The 17,662-nt window shown below is 46.8% G+C and overlaps 1 protein-coding gene across 7 annotated transcripts in view; it reads right to left on the bottom strand.

The window, feature by feature from the left end:
* The window catches only part of TACC1 (transforming acidic coiled-coil containing protein 1), a 97,492-nt gene that overhangs the window by 34,453 nt on the left and 45,377 nt on the right, over positions 1-17,662 (bottom strand). For 5 of the 7 annotated variants that reach the window (XM_077919546.1, XM_077919548.1, XM_077919543.1 and 2 more), the window contains 2 exons: positions 8,402-9,545; positions 2,855-3,004 (listed from right to left, as the gene is read on the bottom strand). In XM_077919546.1, coding sequence (XP_077775672.1) covers positions 2,855-3,004; positions 8,402-9,528 — 1,277 coding nt within the window. In that variant the 5' untranslated portion in view covers positions 9,529-9,545. The remainder of the gene's footprint in view (positions 1-2,854; positions 3,005-8,401; positions 9,546-17,662) is intronic. The other 2 variants (XM_077919545.1, XM_077919544.1) reach the window with 1 other exon arrangement.

Below are 17,662 nucleotides of genomic sequence, written 5' to 3' on the forward strand. Positions count from 1 at the left end.
GAGATGGAGGGAGAGGGGGGGGAAAAGAACATGTAAAAGACCCAGGGGTGTGTGTGTGTGTGTGTGTGTGTGTGTGTGTGTGTGTTCAGTATATATATTTTCTCCCTGGATAAATACAGAAGTCATACTATGAGTGGAAAGACTATGCAAAGAAGAGATGTAAAACTTCAAATGTTTGCTGCTGGTGTGCAGAAGCCCTACAAATGAGTGCATAACTTAGAGCCAGGGCTATGTGAGCCCCCTGTTGATGTAAGGCTGGAGAATGCTACATGAGGGAATATAATTTAGCCTCCTGAGAATCAGGAAACAACATCTCAGGTTTCTAGCCCTCATAGCTATGAAGATATGCCTCAATACGTGTGGACATAGAATCACGGAGGCAAAAGACCCTTCAAAGGTCATCCAGCCCAATCCCTTGCCTATCAGGAAAGCTGTAGCCATGAATTTTCTGCACTGGCAAGCCCCACTGCAATTTCAAAAGCCGGAAGAGTATTAGCTCCACGTGGCACCTGCTCCTCAGTATAACTAGAAGAACAAAAAGAAATTACACAAAAGAGCAGTAAAACGAGACAAAACAAAAACTGCAGAACTGTGCAATGGAGGGGAAACTATGCAAACATTCTCAAAGTTGTAAAATTCAGCTTTGAGGGGGAAGGACCAGGATTACCAGGCACAGGTTTCTTGCATTTTTAGCATAGTGTAGACCTAGCACTACTCAAAGCCAACTGTAGCTAGAGTTGACCTTTAGGACAAGGCTCTAGTTTGATCTAACAGCTCAGCTCTTGCAAACTTGTCATACCAATACAGTTGTACCTTGGGTTACATACGCTTCAGGTTACATACATTTCAGGTTACAGACTCTGATAACCCGGAAATAATACCTCGGGTTAAGAACTTTGCTTCAGGATGAAAACAGAAATCGTGCTCCGGCGGCCCGGCGGCGGCAGGAGGCCCCATTAGCTAAAGTGGTGCTTCAGGTTAAGAACAGTTTCAGGTTAAGAACGGACCTCCAGAACAAATTAAGTACGTAACTAGAGGTACCACTGTATTTGTTAATTTGCATAGGCTATGAACAGGGGCTTAACATCTATGACATCTATCCTCTTCCTACAGTACATCCCCGTTCCTGAAATGCACTGAATTTCTACACAATACTGTGCATTGCCAACCACGCTACTAGGGCTGGAACAATACAGACCACCTTCCAACACAGTAAAACTCTTATGTTTTAGTTCCATGTGGAGCCCTTCTAGGAGCCATATGTGACCAAGTTGTGATGCTCGCATATGCCCAAGCATCTTTTGCTTCATGTATATAGGGGGAGGGGCGTGTTTGCACACAATGCAAAGCCAAAAATACTTGCGCATGGGTTTTTCTGCAGATGCAGAGCCTCTCTGAGGCTGTTTGGCTCCTCCTTTCACCTGTGTAGCAAAACAAGCCAGGACCCAACTCACAGCCATAGTTTCCTGTTGCATGAAAACCTGGAAACCACGGTTTCAAATGAAGACAAGAAACCATGGCTTCAAACCTGGCTTGTGTTGAATCCATTAACCAAAATTTCCAGGTTTACATGCAGCAGGAAGCTATAGCTGTGAGCTGCATCCTGGCTTGTTTTGCTACTCACCTGAAAGAAGCAGTGAAGTGGCTGCAAAGGAAACCCTTTTTGTAGCACAGACCACTTGTGCACTAACTGGTTTTTGAAGCCAGAATAGTCTGTTTGGCATTGTGGGCGTACACAGCTGGTGTGTGCTTGCAGGGGAGCCTCAACCCACCAAGGATTCCCATCAGGTATACATGCGCTCTCTTGGATGCAGAAGCACTTCACACACAGAAATCTCGTCAGGGCTGAAACTGCTAAGATCCAAGATGTAACTGAACGACTGCAAGGAATCATAAAACCTACTGACAAATACCCCTTCCACTTGGTTCATGTGGGAACCAATGACACTGCAAGCAATAGCCTCCAGAAGATCAAAAGAGACTACGAGGCTCTGGGCAGGAAACTGAAGCAATTAAATGCACAAATTGTCATCTCATCTGTCCTCCCAGTTGAACAACGTGGCCCAGGGAGAGAGGGGAAAATAGTGGAAGTGAACAGCTGGCTTCGCAAATGGTGTAAACAGGAACGGTTTGGATTCTTAGATCACGGACTGCAGTTTCTTGAAGATGGACTTCTGGCAAGCGATGGGCTGCACCTCACAGCGGTTGGGAGGAATGTTTTTGCCAAAAATCTCAGAAACCTCATCAGGAGGGCTTTAAACTGACTAATGTGGGGGAGGGAGACAGTGCTCCTGAAGGTAGGAGTCTATCAATTGATGAAGATGATCATCCAAATGTCATAGACCAAATGGAGCAAACAGCACGCAGACCTAGTGGTGGGAGGAAAAAATCCTTAAATAAGAGACACGGGGGAATGATTAATGGACTTCAATGTCCGTACACTAATGCGCAAAGCATGGGAAATAAACAAGAAGAGCTTGAGCTCTTGGTACAGCAAACTAAATATGACATAATAGGCATCACTGAAACCTGGTGGGATAAGTCCCATGATTGGAATGTAATAATGGAGGGATACAATCTATTTCAGAGAAACAGACCAGACAAGAAAGGAGGAGGAGTGGCGTTATATGTCAGGGATGTGTATACCTGTGAAGAGATCCAAGATTTAGAACCTCAAAGCCAAAGTGAGAGCATTTGGGTCAAAATTAAGGGAGAGAAGAATAACAGAGACCTCATTGTGGGAGTTTACTATAGATCCCCAAGCCAAACGGAGGACATAGATGATGCCTTCCTGGAACAGATGGCCAAGCATGCAAAAGGAAGGGAGATAGTAGTAATGGGGGACTTCAATTACCCGGATATTTGTTGGATGTCAAACTCAGCCAAGAGCATAAGGTCAAACAGATTCCACACTGGCCTTGCAGACAACTTCATTGTCCAGAAAGTGGGAGAAGCAACAAGAGGAACAGCCATTTTAGATCTGGTCCTAACCAATGTTGATGACCTGGTTAGTGGGGTAGAAGTGGAAGGATCATTAGGCGCGAGTGATCATGCTCTTCTGAAGTTTACTATACAGCGGAAAGGAGCAGCCAAGCATACTAGGACTCAATTTCTTGACTTTAAGAAAGCCGACTTCATAAAACTTAGGGAAGTGCTGGGTGAGATCCCATGGACAGTAATACTAAAAGGAAAGGGAGTTCATGATGGCTGGGAGTTTGTTAAGAGGGAGATAGTAAAAGCACAACTTCAGGCAATACCAATGAGACGGAAACATGGAAGGTGCCTAAAGAAGCCAGGGTGGCTATCTAAAGCACAGAATGAACTCAGGCTTGCTAGAGAGGTTAAAAGCAACAAAAAAGGCTTTTATGGGTATGTCCGTAGCAAAAGGAAGAACAAAGAAACAGTGGGGTCACTCAGAGGAGAAGATGGTGAAATGCAAACAGGGGACACAGAAAGGGCTGAACTCCTCAATGCCTTCTTTGCCTCAGTCTTCTCCAATAAAGAAAACAATGCCCGACCTGAAGAATTTGGAGCAAATGATTCAGCAGAGGAAAGACAGCACAGAATAACTAAGGAGATAGTACAAGAATACTTGGCTAGTTTAGATGTATTCAAGTCTCCAGGGCCGGATGAACTGCATCCAAGAGTATTAAAAGAACTGGCAGATGTGATCTCAGAACCACTGGCAGTTATCTTTGAGAATTCCTGGGGAACAGGCGAAGTCCCAGCAGACTGGAGGAGGGCAAATGTTGTCCCTATTTTCAAAAAGGGGAAAAGAGAGGACCCAAATAATTATCACCCAGTCAGTCTGACATCAATACCACGGAAGATTCTGGAGCAGATCATTAAGCAAACAGTCTGTGAGCACCTAGAAAGGAATGCTGTGATCACCAATAGTCAGCATGGATTTCTGAAAAATAAGTCATGTCAGACTAACCTGATCTCGTTTTTTGACAGAATTACAAGCCTGGTAGATGAAGGGAACGCAGTGGATGTAGCCTACCTTGATTTCAGCAAGGCATTCGACAAGGTGCCCATGATATTCTTGTAAAGAAGCTGGTAAAATGCGGTCTTGACTATGCTACCACCCAGTGGATTTGTAACTGGCTGACTGATTGAACCCAAAGGGTGCTCATCAATGGTTCCTCTTCATCCTGGAGAAGAGTGACTAGTGGGGTGCCACAGGGTTCTGTCTTGGGCCCAGTCTTATTCAACATCTTTATCAACGACTTGGATGATGGACTCAAAGGCATCCTGATCAAATTTGCAGATGACACCAAACTGGGAGGGGTGGCTAACACCCCAGAGGACAGGATCACACTTCAAAACGACCTTGACAGATTAGAGAACTGGGCCAAAACAAACAAGATGAACTTTAACAGGGAGAAATGTAAAGTATTGCACTTGGGCAAAAAAAATGAGAGGCACAAATACAAGATGGGTGTTGGCAGAAATGACTGGCAGAATCCGAGACCTGGGAGAAGAGACAGTGGAAGAGGACTGGAAGAAATTTAAAGACTATTTACAAAGATATTGCAAAGTGACTGGATGTTAAAATGATGCAGGAGATAAAGATAATATGGCATTAGTGATAAAGCTGAAAGGAATATGTAAAAGTATTGTACAAGATATAAGGGTGAAAAAAGTCAGAATAACATTATGTCAGAACTAAACGAAAGGATATGAAGGGAAAAACTGGTGACATAATAGTTGAAATGTATAATATATAATAAGATTTAAAAGAGGGTAAGATATTGCTGAATATGATTTTGTAAGAGAGAACACAGAAAAGGGAGATGTGAGGAAGTCAGGAAAGAGGGTTATGAAGGTAACAAGCTGGAAACAGGATTTTTATGTTTTTCTTTTCTTTTTTATGTATTTCTATGTACTTTCTTTTGTACTCTTTATGTTTGTGAAATCTGTTTAATTGTTCAAAATTTTTAATAAATAGCTTTAAAAAAACAAAAAACAAATACAAGATGGGCGACACCTGGCTTGAGAGCAGTACATGTGAAAAGGATCTAGGAGTCTTGGTTGACCACAAACTTGACATGAGCCAACAGTGTTACGCGGCAGCTAAAAAAGCCAATGCAATTCTAGGCTGCATCAATAGGAGTATAGCATCTAGATCAAGGGAAGTAATAGTGCCACTGTATTCTGCTCTGGTCAGACCTCACCTGGAGTACTGTGTCCAGTTCTGGGCACCACAGTTCAAGAAGGACACTGACAAACTGGAACGTGTCCAGAGGAGGGCAACCAAAATGGTCAAAGGCCTGGAAACGATGCCTTATGAGGAACAGCTAAGGGAGCTGGGCATGTTTAGCCTGGAGAAGAAGAGGTTAAGGGGTGATATGATAGCCATGTTCAAATATATAAAAGGATGTCACATAGAGGAGGGAGAAAGGTTGTTTTCTGCTGCTCCAGAGAAGCGGACACGGAGCAATGGATCCAAACTACAAGAAAGAAGATTCCACCTAAACATTAGGAAGAACTTCCTGACAGTAAGAGCTGTTCGACAGTGGAATTTGCTGCCAAGGAGTGTGGTGGAGTCTCCGTCTTTGGAGGTCTTTAAGCAGAGGCTTGACAACCATATGTCAGGAGTGCTCTGATGGTGTTTCCTGCTTGGCAGGGGGTTGGACTCGATGGCCCTTGTGGTCTATTCCAGCTCTATGATTCTATGATTCTATGCTTTGGAGCTCACCCCTTTGCGAATCCCTGCTGAACCCTGGTGCGTTACAGGAGAAGAAGATGCAGCAAGACACAAGCACTACCACAGCCTCCCCAAGGCCTTGGGTCTGCTTGCTCCTAGGGGCCTGTGGCTATTCCAGCCGGCACCAGTGCCCTTGGAACCCTGGCTCCCGAGACTGTATGGAAGCTGTAAATAACAAAGGGCTGGGAGGGCCCAAGGAGAAAAGGATTTGTCTCCTGCACAATAAGCATTTGTTAGTATCAAATAAGCAATAAGCAGGCAGTATCAGATTTTCCCACCTCCAAAGTCACCAGCTTTCTGATCGTTTCATATTCCAGCTAGGGCTGGTTCGGGGTCTGAGGGGGGAGTGCTTTCCCCTCACCTCCCAGGGAAGGTGGTCATTTAGGCAGAGGCTGAGGGGGCCATCGCAGGATTAGGGAACCTCTGTCCTGTGGGAGGGGCTCTATTCTGCTTTGGCTGCATGACAGTTCCCATGCTGATGAGCTGGGGTTAAATCCTGCTCTATTGGCTGCACACCCCAGTTCCCCTGCAGGCAAAAGCAGTCTGGGCTTGTCTGAAAGCAACAAGCCCAGTGTTTCTGGAGGTTTAAAGTGCAGCAGGGGATTGCTGGCAAAAGGGCTTTCAGAATCTACCCTGTGCTTTGAAATCCTGGCACATCCAGACTTCAAAGCCCCACATCACCTAACCTTCATCCTGACATCCAGTGATTATTCAGCTGGCAGGGGTGGAGAGATGACCCTGCTCCACAGCACCCTGAAGAGGCAGGAATCTTTTGCTTCTCTTAAACAAGAACTTTCCTAATTTTCAGTGCTGGAATCTAAAAACCTATGTTTGCTGCAGGGGCCCAGAACCCTGGAAATAAATGTGGAAAACCTATTGCTGGATTGTACCACAGCACGTGGGGGGGGGGCTGTATTCTCCACAGAGGAAGTGGGTGAGGTACCCCATATATAGAAAACTAGCATGTCAAGGTGAAGAAAAGGCCAAAACCATTCCCCTTGGCATACTAGGTTTCTGTGTGCAAGGAGCTTTAATATTTAAATTGCAATACACACACAATCTCTCTTAGGACGGAGCATTCGATCAGGCAGTTCCCACACATGCACTCCATTTTTCAGGGCTGGAGAGCCTTTCTCAGTGGCAGGCAGAGAAATGGATGCAAATTTTACCTCTGTCCAATAGGCTAGTTTCTACACAAGGCTTTTAATCCTCCCTCCCTCAAAGCAAAAGACCTTATCAGAGTTCAAGGACACATTCCAGCCAGGCAAAAGCAATCAAGGAGGACCTGAAGCCGGTGGGGGGGAGGTGGCAGGGGGGGTGGCGGCGTCCCAAGGGCTTGGAGGACTGCATTCATCCCCCAGGCCGGAGATTCCCACCCCTGCTGAAGCTGTTGTGGTTGCTGTTAATTCAATGTTTATACTGCCCTTTATCCAAAGATCTTAGGGCAGTTTACAACATTAAGAAGATAATTTATGCAGCATAATAATAAAAACATAATACACAGCATAAAAAAGAAACAGCCATAACAATAGTCCCCCTTCACCCCACATAGAACAGGCCACAGGTTATTTAATGGCCCATCGTTTGGGAACGATGAGCTGTTTCTCTCGTGGTCCCTCTGCACCCCCACGTCTTGCTAGAATCCCTGAAAATACAGAGCTTGGCGACTACTGCCCTGGGACCACGGGACACCCTTGCATCCTCCATCCTTATGCTCCTAGAGCAGCTGAAAAACAAGACACTGCCCTCTCTCCAGCTGCAAATATTTATTCAGGCCAGGGAACCGGGCAGCCCATGAGCTTCTGGGACTTTTTCACAGCAAAACTCCATACCTGGAAGAGTTAAGAGTGAGAGAAAAACAGTCACCAGACTGCTCCCTGCACCCCAGAGGGAAAAATGCAGAATCCCAGTAGAAACTGGGATTTCTACATTCTGCCAGGCTGCCTCAGTGGGAGGCTCATTGCACCAGGTGCCTCCTGCCCCTGAACTAGGCCAGCCATTCCTTATCAGAGCAACAGTCAAGAATGGGGGCTGGAGGCTGGTTTTTTCCTCTTCCCTCCCTATCCATTTCCCCTTGTGTGTCTTTTTCATTTAATAGGTTGTGAGTCTGCAGGTGGGGACTGTCTTATTTCAATTGTATATAAGCCACTCCAGGAGCCTTTTTGGCTGAAGAGCGGGTGCAAATACTCTCAATAAATAAGTAGTAAATACCCCTGTAACCCCCCCCCCCGATATTGACAGACTCCACCAACCCCATCTGTAGGGTTACATCCAATCTTAGTCATACTCAGTCACTGAAATGAATAGACAATATAAACTAGGTCCTTTAACTGCAATGGCTCTACTCTGAGTAGAAGTTACCTGGCCACAACCCACAGTAACAAAAAACATCTTGAGGGGCCAGATGCCTGGGTGGGTGGGTGATATGCAGCACCCTTGGGGTGCTGGGTTGGCCAGAGGGGAAGAAACTTCCCCAGCCCAGCACTGGGTCATTGCACTTTTATTTTTTGCTGCCTCCACCAGAATCAGGGGATTCTTGCAGGGTGAAGAAATTTCCTTGAGGTGCTAGATAAGGTGCATTGGTGGGTCCAGAACATGCTCGGCCCTGTCCAGAGCCTTGTAAACTATGGGGCTTCTGTGCTACCCTGCAGCAAAGTCAGATCCCCCCCCCCCCCGCCTGTCCTCACTCACATTATCAGCCGGGACTTGGGCTTCTTTGGAGAGGTGAAACCGCTCTGCAGCTCTTTGCCCTCGCAGGCATCCAGGGTCTGCTGCTCCAATATCTCATTGAGACTGTTCTCCGCAGAGGGGCAGGAGTCGGCTCCTGGGCCAGCCAAGGTCTGGGTGGGCTTGAAAAGATCAGGCGCGTCAAGGTTGTAGGAATCTCTCAGAAGGACTGGCGAGCTCTGCAAGCCTGCACTCCCTGCAAGGGGGTTACAACTAGGACCATCCCAATGGACGGCATCCACCTGGTGGGAGACCTTGGGGAGGGGCACCGCGGGTGGATCTGCAGCAAGGGCTTTCTCTGCTCCCTCAGTGCCCACAGTGGGTCGGTTGGCACCAGCTCTTTGCTTCTTAGGAGACAGTTTGCTGGCTGGCTTCCTTCCGGCTTTCCTTGGCAAGGCTTTCTTCGACTCTGCACTTTCCACACCATCGGCAAAATCAAATTCAAGCTTCACAGCCCGGCTCTGCGACTCACCAGCAACTCCCAGTCCCAACACCTTGGGGTCACTGTGTGGAAGAGCGAAGCCTGGCTGGGATGCCGGGGGGGAGTTCTGGAGCTTGGAGCCCCCAATCACAAAGGGGTTGGTGTTCTCGTTGTACTCCTCTGGGTCAAAGCGGTAGGAGGCTTTGGGGATGGGGCAGCTCTCTGCGGCCGTTTCAGTCTCAGGGTTCTCTCCTCCCATCTTCTTCAGGAGGGCAGCTGGTCTTGCCCTGGGGAGTTTACTCTTGCTGATCACAAGTGTCTCACCAACTGCTTTGGCTTCCGAAATCCCTTCAATGGGTGCTACTCCACATCCCCAAGACGTCCCCTGTTGTTCTTCCTGAGTTGCTGTGGGCACAGCACTTGCTGAAGCTAGGTCTGGATCCAACCTCTCTGGGGCAGCGCTTTCTTCCACAATTTGCTGCTCTGTGGACGGCTCTGGCCTTGGTGCAGATGGGGTCATGGATGGACCTACACCAATCCCAATATTGCTTTCTGGCGTGAACACCTCATTGGCATGTGGGACTGCAGGCTTTGCTTTCCATTCATCCTCTGCTGCAGCTGAGCCTTTTAGGTGCACATTCTCCTCCAAAATGTCAGCCACAAATGGCATGTCATCTTCAAGTGATTCTAGGGAAAGAGAGTGAGGGGGCAAGAGAATAAAGAATATGGCTCATAAATAAAGATTTCTCCCCAGCAAACCCTGGTGGTGGACAGCATTCTTCTTCCTTCTTTTTACCCTCTTTCCTTTCAGAAATGAAAGTGTTTGCTCCTTGGGGCAGGGGACTATTATCTTGTTATTCCTCTACAGAAGTGCTGTGTACATGGATATCAGCACTATATAAAATGTTTTAAAACTGTAAATGACTGTATATTGGGTAGCTGGGGCCACCCACTCCCCCATTTCTCCCACCCTCTTTCTCTGTCCTTGCCCCCCACATACACTTAGGGCAAAATTCACAAGTTGCCCACTTGTAGGTTAAAGTATTGGGCGGAGGCAGGGGGAGAGACTAACCAGGGACATGATAAAGGGATTATGACATGACAAATGGGGCTTCCGTTATCACTTTGTGGGTGGATATTGGACTTTTTGTCAGACCGCCCCCAGAGGGTTCGGTTGGGCCCTTATACCTCTAGTATGCTTAAGACTAACACAGGAACACCACAGGGATGCGTACTCAGTCCGCTCCTTTATATTCTCTACACGTACGATTGTGTCGCTGCTCACCCTAGTAATAGGGTTGTCAAATTTGCAGATGACACAACCGTGATTGGGCTCATCTCTGAAAGGGAGGGTGAAACGGACTATAGAGATGAGGTGGAGCGGCTGACAGAGTGGTGCAGAGCTAACAACTTGCTCATAAATACAAGGAAGACAAAGGAGCTTGTGGTGGACTTCAGGAGACAGAAGAGCAATGTCCAGCCACTTTTGATTGATGGGGTCTGTGTGGAGAGGGTAACAACGTTCAGATTTTTGGGTATTGAATTACAAGAGGATCTGTCCTGGAGTGTCAACACAAGGGGGCTTGTGAAGAAGGCGCAGCAGAGACTGTACTTTTTGAGAATTCTAAGGAAAAACCATCTTCCGCAGAAACTGCTGCTTGCCTTCTATCACTGTGCCATTGAGAGCGTGCTCACTTATGGCTTATGTGTGTGGTACGGAAGCTGTACTACCCAGGACAGGAGGGGGTTGTGCAGAGTTGTTAAGGCAGCAGAGAGCATTGTTGGCTGCCCACTCTCCACCTTAGAGCAGATTTATGCCACAAGGTGCCATAGGAAGGCACTGGACATAGTAAAAGATCCATCGCATCCTGGTCACTGTCTCTTCGAGCTCCTGCCATCGGGACGGAGATACAGGACGATGAAGACAAGAACGAGCCGTCTTAAGAACAGCTTCTTCTCCAGAGCGATCTCGGCCCTGAATGGGAAGCCTGGACTTTGAAAGTCATCTAATCTTCCTTGCTGTATTATACTGTATTGTTTTAATTAGTGTTTTTATAGTTGTTTTGATTTTGTGTGGAGTGCCCTACCTGGGTGGATGGAGCAGCCAAGTAATTTCGTTGTCCCCGAGAGGGGGCAATGACAATAAAGATATTATTATTATTATTATTATTATTATTATTATTATTATTATTATTATTATTATAAATGAAGCAACAGACCCTCAAACCCGGGGGCCACAGGGTCACCCAAAAGCCCAATGTTGTCCAATTCACTCCAAACCAGTGTGGTGCCAGTTTGCGGTGATTCAGATGATGTTGGGATTTTGTGTGACCCCCAGGTTTGACGTTCTGTCGCTCTGTTTGTGGGGCGCTGCAAAGCGCAGGGTTTTCGTTGAAAAACAACTGCAAAACTTTGGCACCAATTTTGAAGGGATCCCAGATTTTGAAATTTATAGTTAATGAAGCTAACTTATTTTATGGCACAGCAAAAGGGAGCAGCCAGGTGGCTTCATGTGTTTCTTGAAAAAATGTTTGCACACCCACAAGCACTGCTACCTCCAAAGCATCTTACAAAAATGATTTCAAAACAACAACCTCATAATCAAGGGTTGTACCGAAAGCTAGTTCTACATCAGAGTAGACCCACTGAAATTAATAGACATGGCGAACTTAGGTCCATTAATTTAAAAGAGTCAACGCTGAGGAGAAATCAGTTGGAGATGACTGTGAATATCAAACAATTATAACAACAGGGCACTCAGAGGCACAAAATTGAAGCAGCACAATCCATAGAATTCAACACGGCTTGAGAACTATTACCTATTTATACGGCCTTATCCATATATATGGCTCTTTTCAAAGGAATGAGAGGAAGGGTGCTCACCCCAAGCAGCTTAAAATCTAGAACTAGATCCCCAAACTAGTTCCCAAGATTGTCTGGGGAAGCCATGACTGCTAAAGTGGCAGCATAATGCTTTAAATGTGTGGGGAGGTTGTGGCCTGAGTTACATAGGGGTACGGGAACTTGGGGGTTGTGCCTGGCATTGGAAAGACGTGAACGTGGCCCCAACCCATCATCCCTGATGTGGGGGTAAGAAACTCTCTCCCACAGCCAGCTGCTGGAAGGGTCTCTAAAGATCATCTCAGTGTACCTACAGGTATATTCTGTACTGTTCCGCAGGGAATCACATTGTACAAGAGAGTTTCCCTGACCCAATAAATAATGATGATAGTAGTAGTAGTAGTAGTAGTAGTAGTAGTAGTAGTTGTAAAGCACTTGTCTAATGAAGAAAGCACTGTGTTAGATAACATCTAGGAAAGAAAAAGATACTTCTACGTAGGCACCACAATAAATCTTCTCACCTTTAAGATGTCATGGGAGATTCCTGGTTGTTACAGCTAGAAAAGTGAGTTTTGCAATTTACAATGTCAGATTTAAGAACTGCCCGGGCCTGCTCAAAAGCTCAGTTTTCCCAGGATTTTTCAAAACGTTTTTTTTTGGGGGGGGGCAGCAGGAGGGAGAAGATGATTTTTCAGAAGATTACCACAGGGTGCACCAAGCTGCTGGTAAACTTTGCCTGTTTGTGTGCAGTTGCTAAGGTCAACCCATCTGAGTCTAACATTGTCTTTATTATTTATATTAAGGGAGAGGCCCAGGGTGTTTATTCAGAATCTGTGGCATCTGGACATGTGCACAGATAAATATACCAATGAAGAACTATTCTGAGAAAACCACTGGGCTGAACAGCTGCAGACACCTTGCTTCACACAGGAAAGATACTGGCTTTAAAGAACCATAGAAAGTTAAAGGCTAGTGGCATAACTTGTAAAGAAATAACCTGAAACAGAAATTCTATATTGTAATGCTCCACCTCAAATACACACACAAACATTTATTAACAAGGAAACAAGAAAGGAACTGTGAGAAGAGCCAGGAAGAATATTGAAGGGAAAATACATGTGTGTGACGTACCGTCCAATCTGCCAATGTTTCACAGTTGTGGCTGGTACCATTGGGGGGGGGGGCACTTGTCCTGGGCAACAGAGAACAGTCCTCTCTTAGAAGGATTGTCCAATTCCAGTCAGGTTTAAAGAGAGAGAACGCAAAGAAGGGAGATGTGCAGGGTCTCAAAGCTGTGCATTAGTAGTTTGCACCTAGACACAGAGTGAGCAGGCACCCAGGTCCGCCTGGTGACAGCCTTCCTCCCTGTTTCTATTTACATTGTCATAATTATTTCCACATTTGACCCCATACATACAAATTAGCAAAAGCACATTTTAGACAAATCTGTGCCCTCTCTGGTTCTCTTATTTTGACAATGCATAAAAGGCCACTCATATTTATCCACACCAAGAGTCACTGCCTGTCTGACAAGGCAGAAGAAGAAGAAGAGTTTGGATTTGATATCCCGCCTTTCACTCCCCTTCAGGAGTCTCAAAGCGGCTAACATTCTCCTTTCCCTTCCTCCCCCACAACAAGCACTCTGTGAGGTGAGTGGGGCTGAGAGACTTCAGAGAAGTATGACTGGCCCAAGGTCACCCAGCAGCTGCATGTGGAGGAGTGGAGACGTGAACCTGGTTCCCCAGATTACGAGTCCACCGCTCTAACCACTACACCACACTGGCACAGGCACAGAGGTGTGTGCGCATGCACACACACACCGGCAGCCAATTATCCTTTGCTTCATTTGCTTGCTGGATGCTGCCTTAATTTACTTTGCAAAAGCCTTTTCCTGAATTGGCTTCAGAAGTAACTTTTTTTGAGGCTGTTTAGCAGAATGAATGGTCTGTCCTGAAGTGATCCTTATTCACTCATCAGGAACTGCATACACAATTCAAGAGTCTTGCAGCACCTTCAGGCAGCCTTCCCCATCCCGGTGCTCTCGAAATGTTTTGGACTACAAACTCAGATCAGTCCCAGCCAGCAAGAGGTTAATGGGAGTTATAGTCCAAAATAGCTGGGTGCCAGGTTGAGGAAAGAAAGGCTGTTCTTGAAAGGATCTCCAAGGAGCCACCTTGTCCTTTGCCTCAGGCAACAAAAAGCCTTGGGCCAGCTCTGCACTACCTATTGTCTCCCCTGAAAGCCTGTTATGGGATTTTCCCTTGAGGAAGGCATCCACGTGGCCACTGTGAGAACAGGATACTGGCCCAGATGGGTTTTCTGTGGTCTGGGCCAGCAGGGCTCTTGGCTGAGGGGGTTTCTAGCAAAGCACCCCGCCCTGCTCAGGACACGCCCAGAGCTGGGCAGGGAGCTGACTGCATAGCTTGAATTCCCCTGTGGAGCCACAGCCCCATCTGCCCTAAACCCAAAGAGTTTCTCTCCACAGAAAATTACAGGAGCGCCACGCAAAGAAGCCATTCCTGAAATGTTGAAGCATTTGGAGGATATTCAGAAAGACAAGAGAAACTTGCTATGTCAAACCAGCAGAACTGACAGGTTACTTAGTAAAATCCAGAGACTGTTTTTCTAATCCCAGCCCTCCTCCGTAGCCCTGGAGATTTTGAAACAAAAAAACAGCAGTGTCCTCCTATATGCAGATACATAAAGGTACACAAGTCTAGGAATATGGGATAATGATGGGACTCAGCAGTTAATTCATGAGTCCAACATGACGTCCGCCAATGATCTTCATGCATCAATGAGCCACCAACATTCACTACACGTATAACTTTTGTATCAGCCAGTCACCCCAAATGAAATGTTGTTCAGAGTGCAATTCTATATCTATCTATATATCTACACACACACACACACACACAAACACTCAGAAGCAAGTCCCTTCTGAGTTCCACAGGGTGTAAGACTATTGAAATCAGCCTGCCACATTTAGCCGTCAATCATCAAGGGCAGAGGAACAAAGTGATGTGTGAACCAGATGCATGGCAAAAACAGAGGGTAAGAGTGAAATGAATCTCTCTTTTTCTCATAACACTGGAACTCACAACACCCAGGCCAACTGACAGCAGCAGATTCAGGACAGACAGAAGGAAGAAATGGCGATACATGCCTTGGTTGCACCCCATTTGGATCACTGTCAGGCGAGCTGTGTGGGGCTGCCTTCAGCAAGTTTTCAGAACCTTTGGGGAGTCCAAGATGTTGTGGCCAGATTGCTGACTGGAGCCTGTTGCAAGGAGAATGGCAACCCCTTGTTACAACAGCTCCGCTAGCTGCTGGTCCCTTCCCAGATACAATTCCAAGTTCTGGTTCTGGCCTACAAAGCCCTAAATGACTTTGGTCCAGAAAGACTTTGGTATCAGAAGGACTTGATCTCCTTAGATGAGCTGGATTCGGCTTTGAGATCTTGTGGGGAGGCCTTTCTCCTGGTCACAGGCACGTTTTATGAGGACATCAGAGAGGGCCTTCTCGGTGGCTGCTCCCAGATCACAGAACTCCCTTCCATCCATGAGAAGGTGGACTGCCCTTCCCCTGCTTCTCTTTCATCAGCAGGCAAACACTATTTGACACCCTCCCCAGTCCTCATGCTGCCTTCACAGAGCTGGGTAGGGATTTGAGAAGGAGGCACAAGGCTCTGGCAGGGTCCAACAGCCCTCCTACCTCCTTCCCAAAGCTGGGAAAGCACAAACTCATATTTGCGAAGGAGGACTCTGCCAGAGCCCTCAAGCTTCCTTGCCAAAGCCCCTCACTTACTGGGCCTTGGGAAGGCAGCACAAGGACTGGGGAGGGTGTCAAAAGTTGTCAAGGGCTACCTGAAAAGGCCTGGAGGGCCACACATTGGGCCACCCTGTTCCAGATGGACCACCAGGTTCTAAGAGCAGCAAAAGCAGCTGCTGCTCCCACAGATAAGCCATAGATGACCTGCATGTAGCTCGCAGACAACGGGTGGTCCATACACTCCTGTTTGGGAAGCCCTGGATGAGACCATGAGAGCTCTATGTGACCTTTGGGCTCAGGAGAAGCATGCCACTGAATATCAGCTGCTAGGGATTGTGAACAGGAGTCTGCTATTGTGCTCCTGTGCTGCTGGTGGGCTTCCCAGAGGCATCTTTGGGGCCACTTTGCAAAATGGGATGCCGGACTATAGGCACTCGGATCTAATCCCATAGGGCTGCTCTTTAGGTACCGACTTTTGTTGCCACCCTGTCCAAATCTTTGCTCCTTTATCTCTTGCTCCCTATTCCCTATTCGATGGCCCTTGTGGTCTCTTCCAACTCTATGATTCTATGATTCTATGATTCTATTCCAGCTATCTAGGCCAGTGCTTCCTACATAATGACTTATAGCTTTAAATACTTGCTTTCTGAGCTTGGAGCAGCTAAGAACTATCCTTCTTTGGCTATCACATAGGATTCCAGGCAGGAGTTGATTATGGTGAGGGTTTGCCAAGCGTGCCTTCCTTTTAGCACATTTCTCCCTTTCCTCCTGAGTTCAAGCATCTTCAAATCCCATGATACCTTTGCTAAAGTCTGTTATCCAATTGGAGAGCTCGCAGGCCAGTATTTCCCAATTGTTGGGAAACCACTGAGCCTAGGGCTTGCCGATCGGAAGGTTGGCAGTTCGAATCCCTGTGATGGGGTAAGCTCCTGTTGCTCGGTCCCAGCTCCTGCCAACCTAGTGGTTTGAAAGCACGTCAAAGTGCAAGTAGATAAATAGGTACTGCTCCGGTGGGAAGGTAAACAAGCATTTTCATTTCCCTGTGAATGTCCTAGTCCTCAAACACTCTGCCCTTCAATCGGGAGAAAGCTGCACTCGCAGAGCTCAGGCAATGCTGGATTTCGGCCCTCATGGAAAGATAACTGCCCAGGTAGGAAAAGTGATTGACATTTTCTAAAGTTACACCATTAAGTTGCATTTGTGGCACTGCAGAGGGGCTATTTTGTGCTTGTTGGTGCAGCACTTTGGTTTTTTGGATGTTGAGCGGATAGGCCAAGCTTTCCGTAAGCTTCTGCGAAGACATTTAGGATGGTTTGGAGGTAATCTTATGAGTGTGCGCACACTATGTTGTCATCATACTGAAGCTCTATGATGGAAGTTACAGTAGCCTTACTCTTTGCTTTCAGCCTGCTCAGATTAAAGAGATATATGAATATAATGAACTATCCAACTACAGAGCCATCCACTGGCTCTGAATGAAGCATTCCATGGCTCCAGGACTCATGCAGAGACACAGCAGGTCAGCATCCCCTAAGGGCAGCAAATTGTGTTGCTTCAGGAGTGACTGAATAATCCAGGGAAGTGGTGGAATAACCCACCCCCTGCTTCCTCACTTGCCACACACAATTACAATTGCATAAGAAGAGGGGTGTGCAAGCCCCTCAGACCCTCCTGCACGTCTCCTTCCTGCAGCCTTCAGTACAGTGGTACCTTGGTTCTCAAACTTAATCTGTTCCGGAAGTCTGCTCCAAAACCAAAGCGTTCCAAAACCAAGGCATGCTTTGCAATAGAAAGTATCGCAAAATGAATTAATCTGTTCCAGACTTTTAAAAACGACGCCTAAAACAGCAATTCAACATGAATTTTACTATCTACTGAGACCACTGATCTATAAAATGAAAGCAATAAACCAGGCATGCCCAACTTCAAATAAACTGCGATCTACCCAGTATCAAAAACTGGCAGTGATCTACCCATCATCATTGCAGGGACAAGGAGTGATTGCGGGATGCGTGTGTGGAAGGAGGTGGCTAACTGGACACGAGAGGGGGGAGTTTAAGCAGTGGGGAAGGAAAGGGAGGCAAAAGTTCTCCCCCACCCCCCAAGCCAGCCCTTCCTCTCCCTACCTAAAGCAGCTCTCTCCCACCCGAAGCCATCCCTTTCTCTCTCTCTCTCTCTTCCCCCAAGCCAGC

Source organism: Podarcis muralis, chromosome 15 (assembly GCF_964188315.1).
Source record: "Podarcis muralis chromosome 15, rPodMur119.hap1.1, whole genome shotgun sequence".
NCBI lineage: Eukaryota > Metazoa > Chordata > Lepidosauria > Squamata > Lacertidae > Podarcis > Podarcis muralis.